At 49.3% G+C, this 13681-nt stretch overlaps 1 protein-coding gene across 1 annotated transcript in view; it reads right to left on the bottom strand.

The window, feature by feature from the left end:
• The window catches only part of tk1 (thymidine kinase 1, soluble), a 40425-nt gene extending 36134 nt beyond the window's left edge, over window positions 1-4291 (bottom strand). Inside the window, exons 1-2 of the mRNA XM_072483593.1 lie at window positions 4030-4291; window positions 3676-3707 (exon numbers count right to left, since the gene is read on the bottom strand). Coding sequence (XP_072339694.1) covers window positions 3676-3707; window positions 4030-4095 — 98 coding nt within the window. The 5' untranslated portion in view covers window positions 4096-4291. The remainder of the gene's footprint in view (window positions 1-3675; window positions 3708-4029) is intronic.
• Between the last annotated feature and the right edge of the window lie 9390 nt (window positions 4292-13681).

Genomic DNA, 13681 nt, shown 5'->3' with positions numbered 1-13681 from the left:
GCCATAGCGTTGAGGGGCTCTAGGAAGTGGAGGGGGGTACTTAGAGGAGGACAAGAGCATCGGGTGTCATTATACGCGGATGATTTGTTGTTGTATGTCGCGGACCCAGTGGAGGGATGCCTGAGATAATGCAGACACTCAGGGAGTTTGGAGAATTTTCAGGATATAAATTGAATATGGGGAAGAGTGAACTGTTTGTGATGCACCCTGGGGAACAGGGCAGGGGAATAGATGATTTACCGTTGAGGAGGGTAATAAGAGATTTCCGGTATTTAGGGATCCAGGTGGCCAGGAACTGGGGAACCTTGCATAAGCTTAACTTGGCACGACTGGTAGAGCAGATGGAAGAGGACTTTAGGAGGAGGGACATGGCGCCCCTGTCATTGGCTGGCAGGGTGCAGGCGGTTAAAATGGTGGTCCTTCCGAGGTTTCTTTTTGTGTTCCAGTGCCTCCCTGTACTGATTACAAAGGCCTTTTTTAAGAAGGTGGACAAGAGTATTATGAGCTTTGTGTGGGCTGGAAAGACCCGAAGAGTAAAGAGGGGGTTCCTGCAGCGCAGTAGGGACAGAGGGGGACTGGCACTGCCGAGTCTAAGTGATTATTATTGGGCCGCCAACGTGTCAATGATATGTAAGAGAATGAGGGAAGGGGAAGGAGAGGCGTGGAAAAGACTGGAGATGGCATCCTGTAGGGGAACTAGCTTAAAAGCACTGGCGACGGCGCCGTTGCCGTTCTCCCCGAAAAAATACACCACAAACCCAGTGGTGGTGGCAACTCTGAAAATTTGGGGGCAGTGGAGACGACATAAGGGAGTGACGGGTGCCTCAGTGTGGTCCCCGATAAGGAACAGCCATAGGTTCGTCCCGGGAAGGATAGATGGGGGATTTAAATCTTGGCAGCAAGCAGGAATTGCGAAATTGAAGGACTTGTTCTTAGACGGGACGTTAGCGAGTCTGGGAGCACTGACAGAAAAATATGGGTTGCCACCTGGGAATGCATTTCGCTATATGCAAGTGAGGGCATTTGTGAGGCAACAGGTGAGGGAATTTCCGCAGATCCCGGCGCAAGAGATCCAGGACAGAGTGATTTTGGGGGCATGGGTGGGTGATGGTAGGGTGTCAGATATATATAGGGAAATGAGAGACGAGGGGGAGACGATGGTAGAGGAGGTGAAGGGAAAATAGGAGGAGGAGCTGGGGGAAGAGATTGAGGAGGGGCTGTGGGCAGATGCCCTAAGTAGGGTAAACTCTTTGTCCTCGTGTGCCAGGCTCAGCCTGATACATTTCAAGGTTCTACACAGGGCGCATATGACGGGAGCAAGGCTGAGTAGATTTTCTGGAGTGGAGGATAGGTGTGGGAGATGCGCGGGAAGCCCGGCGAACTACACCCACATGTTTTGGTCATGTCCGGTATTGCATGGGTTCTGGGTGGGTGTGGCAAAAGTGATTTCAAAGGTGGTGGGGGTCCGGGTCGAACCAGGCTGGGGGTTGGCTATATTTGGGGTTGCAGATGAGCCGGGAGTGCAGGAGGCAAGAGAGGCCGATGTTTTGGCCTTTGCGTCCCTAGTAGCCCAGCGAAGGATTCTACTTATGTGGAAAGAAGCTAAACCCCCGGGCGTGGAGGCCTGGATAAACGACATGGCAGGGTTCATAAAATTGGAGCGGATAAAGTACGCACTAAGAGGTTTGGCTCAAGGGTTCACCAGGCGGTGGCAACCGTTCCTCGACTATCTCGCAGAGCGATAAGGGAAAATAGGAAAGGCAGCAGCAGCAACCCAGGGGGGGGGGGGGCTCATTTGGGTCCTCAGGGGTTTTATGTGTGTGTTTATATATTAGTTATTTATATTTGATTTTACAAAGTTTCTATTTTAGTTACTATTACTGTTGTTTCTTATTTTGTTGTTGGCAGTTGCCGTTAGCATATTATTTATTTAAAAAACGATCCATGTATATATTATTACAAAGTTGTAAAATGGGAAATTTTTGTTTGATCGAAAAACTTTAATAAAATATATATTTTTAAAAAAACAATGAAAAAAAACAATCCGCCTGAACAACAGTGTAAGCAGGGTGGCAAGTGGCACAGTGGTTAGCACTGGGATTACGGTGCTGAGGACCCAGGTATGCATCCCGGCCCTGGGTCACTGTCCGTGTGGAGTTTGCACATTCTCCTTGTGTCTGCGTGGGTTTCACCCCCACAACCCAAAAAATGTGCAGGTTAGGTGGATTGGCCACGCTAAATTGCCCCTTAGTTGGAAATAAAAATAATTGGGTACTCTAAATTTAAAAAAGAAACAGCAGTGTAAGCAGCTCATGGATTTGTCACCAGGATTGAGACCATTCAACAGCAGAGGCGAGTCCACCAATCAAATACAGGGCAAACAAGTCACCATGAATGTGCTGTGCAGTGTCGGATGAGTCACGGCACATGTTGCTCTGATTAATTGACCAACAGCAATGCAGCAAATCAAGACTGTGCAGTATAAATTAGCATTTGAGCCACACACATGGTAGACAATGATCATCTCCAACCAGAGAGAATCTAACCAATTTTCCTGAATATTCAATGGCATTACATTCACTGGATTCACCCACTATCAACATCCTTCAGGTTACCATTGAACCAAAACTGAACTGGACCAGCCTTCTAGATAGAGGCTACGAGAGTAGGGCTGTAGATGGAAATTGAGGCAAGTAACTCACCTCCTGGCTTCTCAAAGCCTGACCACCTTCTACCAGGCTCAATTCAAGAGTGTGATGAATACTCTCCACTTGCCTGGATGAATGCAGCTCTGGCACAATCAAGGACAATCACACCATTCAGGACAAAGCAACCCACTTGTGAGTTACCCCATCCACCACCTTAAATATTCACTTCCTGCACCACCGATGCACAGTGGCAGCAGTGTGCACCATCTGCAAGATACCCTTCCGCAACTTGCCAAGGCTCATTCGATTGCAGTTTCCAAACCCAGAACCTCAACAAACCGGAAGGATACGCTCACATGTGAAAGGGCAGCACGGTGGCACAGTGGTTAGTACAGCTGCCCAGGGGCAACACGTGCAGCGGTGGTTAGTACAAGGACTACGGCGCTGAGGACCCGGGTCTGAATCCCAGCCCTGGGTCATGCCCCTATACCTGTAATCTGCTCCAGCCCTCCAATCCTCTGACATATCTGCAGTTCTCTAAACCCCACCCTCTTGAGCATCCTGATTTTAGTAACTACACCACTGGTGTAACGCCTCAGTTCCCTGGACCCTAAACTTGGACGGCACACACAATGGGCGGCACGGTAGTACAGTTGTTAGCTCAGCTGCTTCGCAGCTCCAGGGTCCCAGGACATCCCAAAATTCAAGTAACACACTAAGCATTTAAACAAACTGTCAGCAACACTGAGTTGAGGCTCATCTGAAATATTTCAATTATTTCCAAGCGCTGGCTTAAAATACAGCAGTCGGAAGAGAGAGGAGTGGCGAGGAGGTGCCCAAGGGCGGGTTTATAGCAGAGAGGAAATCAGAATGTAGTTCAGATGTCTCTCAGCGGTTTGCAGAGGAACTAAGCGGAGAGAATTGGCGCCAAACAGCTCCAAATGAGGATTTTACCGGCAAGTTCTTCACATCAATCAAATATTCCACTCAAAAAAAAAGGGAGCGAAGAGAATGTTAAATTTGTTACCTTTTCCCCGAAAACATCGGTCCGAAGATAATCTGAAAAATGACAAAATAAGTAAAATCCTTAATTGGCGGAACATTTAGCTGGCGCCTTCTGAGGAGGCGCAACACGGAAGTGGGACCAATAAGTTAATTTGACAGAAATAATGTAACAAAAACAAAGGGAAAGCCATTTAAAATTAAGCAAGAGCTGCTTTGTGGGTCCTTGCCCACTCTCACTGATGGAAAAATGTTCTCAAATACTCACCGCACAGCTGGACATCAACACTGGGAGATTCGTCTTATTGTTAAAAAACATGTTTTAATTATTCTAAAGAGTAAAACTATTAAATTTAAAAGCACGAAATCAACTCCTTACCTGGATCTGACCCTTCACTTTGCGGGGAGATGAGAGTGCACCCTGTGATGTGTGTAAACAGTTCATAGTGTCGGAAAATAAAATATAAATAGCTAACTAAATACGGGAACAAATACTTGTACAAGTAGGGATATTGGTCGAGAGGGAAAATAAATAAATTCCTCTTCCGACATATATGAATACAGAAGGGAGACCAGGAGCTCAGTTCAAAGAAATAAACAGATCCCGCCAAAACTGCGTCCCTTAGTGGGAGGTGTAACAAAAACTGTATTCAACCAATGATACACTTCACCGAGACTCAACCTTCAATTTGAAATGCTGAGTGTCAGCAAACAAATGCGCACAGCCAATTAAAACAAATATATGTCTAAGAAGCAGGACTTCCCAAAATGCAGATAAAATAGCAGGGCAACCGAAGCACAAGAAACAAAGAAAGCCCCTCCAATCATTGTCACTATTAACACCAGTCTCTGCAGTGCTGACATATATTTTAAGTTTATTGACAACTCTAGAATACAAAAGAATCAGCAACATGCTAAAAACAGTCACAAAAATCAGTAAACTGCTAAAAGCATTTACAAGACACCAAAAAACAAAAGTAAAACCACCAGCTCTCTGGTGCGCCCTGAAGATGCGGAATTCAGTGCACCCTGGAGCCAGAGAGTGAAGACCTGTTAAGTGACTCTGGCCCTGTGTATAGTTTACCTTCACTTGTTATTAATAAACCCTTGTTACGTTATACAGGAAGTCTTGCCTTGAGCCATCACTGTCATGATATCCATATTAACATATCATGGTGCAATCACACACACACAAACTGATGGACAGGTAGATGGACCAACCAACACACACACAACATCACAGCCAATCACCAGTGAGAGCACACGCACTATAAAATAGGGAACACCACAGTTCCTGCTCAGTCTACCAGGAGATAGCTCAGAGCACAGAGCTCACAGCGCGCCACTCAGACAGACACCATGTGCTGAGTGCCTCACTAAGATAGTGCTGGGGCTGGGTCCACAGGTTAGCTGGTGAAGTACAAACCACAGCCAGAAGTTAATAGTTATTACTGTACAGAATAATAAAACAGAGTTGTATCATCTACAACCGTGTTGGTTTGTTTGTGTATTGGAACACCCAACACAACATGATACCAGGTCTGGAAACTCGCCAGCGACTTTGACACCTACTGCACCTCTTCAGAGATCCACCATCCTGCGCCATGGACACCATCAGCCCACTGCAGCCGCTCCAAATCGCTGGAAATCTCGCGTCAACTGGAAGCTGTTTAAACAGCGCTTCCAGCTCTTCCTAGAAGCCACAGACAGGGAGAATGCATCAGACACCAGGAAGATCGCCCTCCTCCTCTCCACGGCGGGGCAACACGCCATCCACATCTACAACTCCCTGGCATTCGCGGAAGGCGAGCACAAGACGAAGTACAAGACGGTCCTTCTAAAATTTGAGGAACACTTCAGCGTGGAAGTTAATGAGAGCTTCGAGAGGTACCTCTTCCAGCAGCGCTTGCAGGGTCAGGATGAGCCTTTTCAATCTTATCTGACACACCTTCGTATCCTCGCGTAATCCTGTGGCTATGAGGCCACCTCCGACTCCATGATTCGGCATCAGATAGTTTTTGGGGTCACCTCGGACACCCTACGCCAGCAGCTCCTCAAAATAAAGCGCCTCACCCTAGCCATCGCCATCGAAATCTGCGTCCTCCACGAAAACGCGACCAGCCGGTACTCCCAATTCCAGGCGGCCGAATCGGCACGGCAGGGGTCCTACGAGGCCGAGCGGGTCCAGTCGATCGAGTTCCTCCCGGCCCGCGGCCCGGATGAGGGCGGCCATTTCACCCGCTTTCCGAGGCCTCCCGCGCTTGTAGGCGCCAAAAGAGGGGACGTCGACGCAGAGGGACGTGATGCGCAGGCGAGCTCTACGCAGGACCGCACCACGTATGCGCGGTGGCGCAATGAATGCCATGATGTCACAACGTGCGGCAACTGTGGATCCGCACACTTAAAGCGGCAATGTCCAGCTAAAACGCGACAATGCCTCCGCTTTGGCAGGATGGGCCACTACGCTGCCTGCTGTCGAGCAGCTCAACCTACCAACCCTCCGCAATTCCGCCAGCCTCGCAGGGACGTGCGGGCCATTCAGCCCACATACACCAAGTCATACCCTGATGACGTGCAGACCGGTGACACCGACGACCGGGAACCCTTCCGCGTTGCGGTAATAGACAGGAACCGGATGTCCCCAAGTAGGACCCACGAGCCGATGCAAGTTCACAGCATTAATCCGGGTGATCAGTGGTGTGCCACCCTAATGGTCAACCGATCACCAATCACATTCCGCTTAGACACTGGTGCCTCCGCCAATCTCATTGCATGGTCAGCCTTCCACACCTTGAAGGTTAAACCACCGATTCGGCCATCCCACTGTCAGCTGGTTGATTACAACGGGAACGTCATCCCGGCCATGGGGTCCTGCCAGCTTGAAGTTGCACACAATTCATACACAGCCACACTGTCTTCTGAGATAGTTGGATCCTCGAAGGGCTCTCTGTTAGGCACACAGGCCTGCAAGATCCTCCACCTCGTTCAGCGGCTACACACTCTGTATCCAGAAGGCACGTCCGATTTCCTGGATGCAGACTTTAGGGCGCAGCTCCACTCGCTCCTCGCCCACAACCAGGAGGTTTTCGAGGGCATGGGCACACTGCCCTACACGTACAGAATACGGCTCAAACCGGACGCCACCCCGGTCATTCACGCACCTCGTAGAGTCCCAGCACCACTCAAAGACCGCCTCAAGCAGCAGCTGCAGGATCTGCATGACCAAGGAGTGCTTTCCCGGGTCACGGAGCCAAAGCCATGGGTCAGCTCCATGGTGTGCGTAAAAAAGCCCTTTGGCGAGCTCCGGATCTGCATCGACCCGAAAGACCTGAACAATAACATCATGAGGCAACACTACCCCATACCCAAATGGGAAGGAATCACGAGTGAAATGGCCCGGGCTAAAATTTTCACCAAGCTTGATGCCTCAAAGGGTTTTTGGCAGATTCAACTGGATCAGTCCAGCAGGAAGCTGTGCACCTTCAACACTCCCTTTGGCAGATACAGCTACAATAGGATGCCGTTTGGCATTATCTCGGCATCCGAGGTGTTTCATTGCATCATGGAACAGATGATGGAGGGCATCGAAGGGGTGTGCGTCTATGTTGACGACGTCATCATCTGGTCCACCACACCACAGGAGCACATCAGTCGTCTCCAGCGCGTCTTTGCTCGGATACGAGCACACGGCCTGCGCCTCAACCGAGACAAGTGTTCTTTTGGCCAAACTGAGCTAAAGTTTCTGGGGGACCACATATCCCGGTCAGGGGTGCGTCCGGATGTAGACAAAGTGACAGCTATTACAGCCATGTCGCAGCCGGCAGACAAGAAGGCAGTGCTACGCTTTCTCGGGACGGTCAACTTCCTGGGGAAGTTCATTCCCAACCTTGCCTCCCACACAACGGCTCTTCGCCACCTGGTGAAGAAGGCTACGGAGTTCCAGTGGCTGCCCGCACACCAGAAGGAATGGGAGGAGCTCAAGATCAAGCTCACCACCGCCCCGGTATTGGCGTTCTTCGATACTACTCGAGATACAAAGATCGCGACTGATGCCAGCCAGTCCGGCATTGGGGCAGTACTCCTGCAACGGGCCGACACTGCATCATGGGCCCCGGTTGCCTATGCCCCGCGGGCCATGACCCCCACAGAACAGCGCTATGCGCAGATTGAGAAGGAATGCCTGGGTTTGTTAACTGGCATAGATAAATTCCACGACTATGTGTATGGTCTCCCTCAGTTCACCGTGGAAACCGACCATCGTCCCCTGGTCGGCACCATACAAAAGGACCTTAATGAGATGACCCCTCGCCTCCAGCGCATTCTGCTCACGCTCCGGAGGTGCGACTTCCAACTGGTCTACACCCCGGGAAAGGACCTCACCATCGCGGATGCCCTGTCCAGAGCAGTGAGCACACTGCCCGAATCGGGGGGGGTTCGTCTGACAGGTCGACGCACATGTAGCCTTCACATCGGCCAATCTGCCAGCTAATGATGCAAGTCTGGCCCGTACTCATCGGGAGACTGTGGCTGGCCCCCTTCTACAACGTGTGATGCGCCACATGACAGAAGGGTGGCTCAAGGGGCAGTGCCCACAATTCTACAATGTCCGGGATGACTTGGCCGTCATTGATGGTGTACTCCTAAAGTTGGACCGGATTGTGATCCCACACAGCATGCACCAGCTTGTCCTCGAACAATTGCACGTCGGCCATCTCGGGGTTGAAAAGTGCAGGCGGAGGGTCCGAGAAGCTGTCTACTGGCCGGGCATCAGCGACGACATCGCCAACATGGTGCTCAACTGCCCCACCTGCCAAAGGTTTCAGCCGGCGCAACCCCCTGAGACACTTCAGCCCCATGAGTTAGTAACGTCCCCCTGGGCAAAGGTGGGTGTGGACCTCTTTCATGCGCTCGGCAGGGACTACGTAATTATAATTGACTATTTTTCCAATTATCCGGAGGTCATACACCTGCACGACATGACATCATCAGCTGTCATCAGAGCATGCAAAGAAACCTTCGCTCGCCATGGCATTCCGCTCACCGTCATGTCTGACAACGGGCCCTGTTTTGCGAGCCAAGAATGGTCTTCTTTTGCCGCTTCATACGGCTTCACACACGTGACGTCCAGCCCTTTGCATCCCCAGTCAAATGGCAAGGCGGAAAAGGGCGTCCATATCGTTAAGCGGCTCCTCTGCAAGGCTGCTGATGCCAGATCTGAGTTCTGTTTAGCCCTGCTGGCCTATCACTCGGCCCCACTGTCCACGGGCCTCTCGCCAGCCCAGCTGTTGATGGGTCGCACCCTCAGGCCCACTGTGCCGTCCATTCATGTTCCTAAACCCGACCATGCTCCAGTACTGCAAAGAATGCGACAGCAGCGTGCTCAGCAGAAGGTGGCACATGACGCTCGGGCAACTGATCTTCCGGCTCTGGCGCGTGGAGACAACGTCCACATACACCTACCGGAGGGTGGCTGGTCGGCAACCACCGAGGTTCTCTGCCGCGTGGCTCCCCGCTCGTTCCTGGTTCGCATGCCTGATGGCTCCATTCGCCAGCATAATCGACGGGCCCTTCGGCTGCTTCCGCGCTCGCTACGTGATCATGCACCGGTGCCACGCCCTCCTGTTGTCCCTGATGTCGACTTTGTGGAGCTTCCTGCCACTCTGCCTATTCCTCTCTCGCCCGTGGCCAGGCCCATTCCTCAGCCGGTGGATCCTGACCCACCCTTGAGGCGGTCAACCCGAATTTGTCGCCCACCTAATAGACTGGACTTATGAGCCTGTTTGCACATTGGACTCACTGATTTGTTGTGCAATAATGTTAACGTGTTTCTTTCTTGTCGTTCCAGGAGTTCTCTTTCGATATCTGATGATTGCACTTGTTTTGTTTGTGGTACAACCTCGTTGCTCTGTTGCACCTGACACCTTCCTATGTATATAGTTTAGCCTCATGTACATGTTGTAAATATTGCACACACATACTCAGTACACACCAATATTTATTACCATGTAGGCACATATCCTTGTGAAAAGGGGGGATGTCATGATATCCACATTAACATATCATGGTGCAATCACACACACACACTGATGTACAAGTAGATGGACCAATCAACACACACACATCACAGCCAATCACCAGTGAGAGCACACGCTCTATAAAACAGGGAACACCACAGTTCCCGCTCATTCTACCAGGAGATAGCTCAGAGCACAGAGCTCACAGCGTCCCACTCAGACATACACCATGTGCTGAGTGCCTCACTAAGATAGTGCTGGGGCTGGGTCCACAGGTTAGCTGGTGAAGTATGAACCACAGCCAGAAGTTAATAGTTATTATTGTACAGAATAATAAAACAGACTTGTACCATCTACAACCGTGTTGGTTTATTTGTGTATAGGAACACCCAACACGACAATCACATTGGCGACGAGTGTAAACCGGATCAATCGCAAATCTGCAGTAGTTCAGAATTCAAGGGGGAAGGGAAAACCCTCCAAATCGAACAGAAAAGTTGAAAAGCGTGGACCGCATCATAAAACGGCGAGTGAAAAATGCCCATGATTGGGAAACCTGACCCATTCGACCAGACCTGCAGACTGGAGCCAGTATATATGTGAGGCCTTGCCTAGGATAAACTCAACCTCCTTGTTTGCTAGATTGAGCTTAATTCAATTTAAAGCGGTGCACCGAGCACATATGACTAAAACGCGCATGAATGGGTTTTTCCTGGAGGTGGAGGACAGATGTGAGTGGTGTTTCAGGGGACCAGCGAACCACATACACACACACACACACACCTTCTGGTCCTGTCTGAAATTGGTGGATTCTGGGAGTTCTTTTTGGGGACAATGTCAGAAATTTTAGAGGAAGATGGCCCGAGCCCATGGGTAGCAATATGTGGGGTATCAGAAAACCCAGGAGTGCAGGAGGGGAGAGAGGCTGACCTGTTGGCCTTTACGTCCCTGGTAGCCCAGAGGAGAATTTTATTAGGGTGACAGGCTCCAGAACCGCCAAGGGCAACGGGGTTGGTGTGACCTGTCAGCATTTTTACATTTGGAAATGAGTTTGCCATTAGGAGTTCGGAGGAGGGGTCCTACTCGAGATGGAGGCTGCTCATCTCCTTCTTTAAGAGTTGTTAATTGTCAGTGGGGGTAGGGGTTCTTTTGTTCTGTTTTGTTTTTTAGTTATAAAATGGGGTACGGGGGGATGTGGTGGATGGGGTGTTTGAGAAATGTACAGTGGTGAATTGAGTGGTGTGTTTTGTATATAAAATGAAAATGTCCTGAATAAAAATATTTTTAAAAAACAGTCCTTGACTTATCCATGAGGAGTAGATGATGAAATGTGGCCATTGCAATTCATGATTCCAGTAACGCTGACTTCAGCAGTAGACAGTTTTGAGATTCCAATGTTTCGCATTTTGGCTGAGAAACTGCCCCGTTTCTCTTCAGCTGTGGCTTGGTTGACTTAGTTAGCTTCAACAATCAGAGAGAAAGAAATATGCTTGCAGAAAAACAACTTTGGAGGGTGCTGCTGGCTGGCATTTGCTTCTGTGTCACACCCTGCACTAGTCCACACCTGACCAAGCTTTGCAGTTGGCTTTTATCCCGATCTTTGTATATTCCTGGAAGGTGAATTCTGCAAAGCTGTCTGAGACATGGCTCACAGGATCCTTCTTGCTGAGATGGTAGTTGTCATGATATACATCAGCATATCATGGTGCAATCACACACACACTGACACACTGATGGACATGCAGTAGGACCAACCAGCATACATAACACCGCAGCCAATCACCAGTGAGAGCACACGCACTATAAAGACAGGGGACACCAGAGTTCCAGCTCATTCTAGCAGCAGCCAGCTCAGAGCACAGAGCTCACAGCCTGCCTCTCAGACATTCACCATGTGCTGAGTGCCTCACCTAGATAGTGATAGGACAGGGTCCACAGATAAGCTGGTAATGCACGTACCCAAGCTTACAGTATGTTATTACAGTTGAGTTGTTAACAAAATAGAGTTACACCAACAGAGTTGACCTGTTTGTAGACCAGAACACCCAACACGACAGTAGTCATTTCCCATTATTTCCCGTATCTCCACAGGAGATAGCAATTAGTTTCTGGATGGCTTTGTGTTTTTGATTCATCTGGAAATAGGGTTTGATTCCATTGGCGGGATTCTCCGGCTGCACCTGCCTTCCGACCGGAGAATCCCGCTCGAGGTCAAGGGACTTCTCCATTGTCCGCGTCTCGCCCGGGGTGATCTTGCAGCGGGCGGGGCGGAAGAATCCAGTCCACTGTCTTTCTCTCAGTATCACCCACCAGCAATTCAACCATCTTTGGTTTTTATGTCCATGATCCCAGAGGGGCAGCACGGTGGCACAGTGGTTAGCATTGCTGCCTATGGCCCACAACCCAAAAGATGTGCAGTATAGGTAGATTGGCCACGCTAAATTGCCCCTTAATTGGAAAATAATTATTGGGTACTCTAAATTTGTATATAAAAAGGAATTGAACCCAGGTGCCTGGCACTGTGAGGCAGCAGTGCTAACCACTGTCCCTCCTATTTGTGAGAGTAATTTGGTGTTTTTTCTCCAACATCATGATGCAGTTCCAGCTCGGGGACAAGGGGAAAGATCAGAAACTGACCTTGTTAAATAAAGGAGCAGAAAAAAAGGCTCCAAGTTAAAGAAAGAGCTGCATGGAGCAGACGTGAAGCAAAGTGGGATTGAGAGAAGCTCAGATGATGCAAGAGGGCAGCCTTAAGGTTGGTGACTGTGACCGTGCTGTGGACTGGAAGGGCAAAGGTACCCTTTTGAAGCAGTGATGCTCTGGGAGAGACAGTGGTGTAGTGGTATTGTCACTGGACTAGGCTAATGCTCTGGGGACCCAGGTTCAAATCCCACCATGGTAGATGATGAAATCTGAATTCGATAAAACTCTAATTAAAAGTCTATTGCTGACCATTGTTGATCATCATAAAAACCCAGTAATGTCCTTCAGGGAAGGAAATCTGCCACCATGAGCTGGTCTGGCCTACATATGACTCCAGACCCACAGTAATGTGGTTGACTCTGAAATGGCCCAGCAAGCCACTCAGTTCAAGGGCAATTAGGGATGGGCAACAAATGCTGGCCCAGCCGGCGACGCCCACATCCCAAGAATAAATTTAAAAAAAAAACTTTTCTGGCTTTAGTTATGCCTCCAATAATAATTAAGGTCCGAGTTTAGGCCACTGTAGAACTGAGGGAAGTAGTTAGTGTTTTTACGCCACATGCTTCACGCAGCTTTTTAAGCAGTTTGTGGAAGGGTCCCGAACAGGCAATGACCCTACTCTGAATATTTTAATTGATCCAGCACTGAATTCAGGGGACTGAAAGGGTTTCCTAAAAATATTGAGGGACAACATGGTGATGTCGTGCAGATTTCATGCAGGATCTCATTGCCAGAATTTGGTACACATTATGCCCATTAAACACCCCCAAAATGGGTGAGATTCATACTAATTTTGACCGCATTGTATCCAGATAGCTGTTGCTGAGTGAAGCACATGAGAAGTGCCTGGATTACAGATCAGGCCCACAGAGAGCCAGTGGGCTTTTGAAACACGACATTATCCGATTCTCGTGCAGATGTATTTTCTAATGCTGGTCAGTAGTGTGCTGATTGGACACTTTCCGCCTGGGTTTCCAAGCCCAAAGTCCATTCATTGGTAGCCACTACAAGTATTTGAGTAACGCCTGTGTGGCCCAGGAGACTTCTCACAAGCTAGAGAGGATTCCACGCAGACGTGCTGCACTAGTAAAAGTTCAGGCTGATGAGATAGAAGTCAGGCTGACCAGCTTTGCAAGGTGCCCCGTATTTGTCTCAGTATCAGTCAATGTTAAATGCTTTGGTGTAAGTGCAGCGAACCATATATGTCCTATGTTTTTTTTAATGTATGGAATGATGAATCTGGACTGTACACAAAGCAATACGTTTCATTGTACCTCGGTACATGTGACAAGAACACAAATCCAAATCTTTTAC

This window comes from Scyliorhinus torazame, chromosome 18, assembly GCF_047496885.1.
Source record: "Scyliorhinus torazame isolate Kashiwa2021f chromosome 18, sScyTor2.1, whole genome shotgun sequence".
In the NCBI taxonomy this organism is placed as follows: Eukaryota; Metazoa; Chordata; class Chondrichthyes; order Carcharhiniformes; family Scyliorhinidae; genus Scyliorhinus; species Scyliorhinus torazame.
Note: the sequence above shows the minus strand (reverse complement) of the source record. Positions and strands in the feature narration are given on the sequence as shown.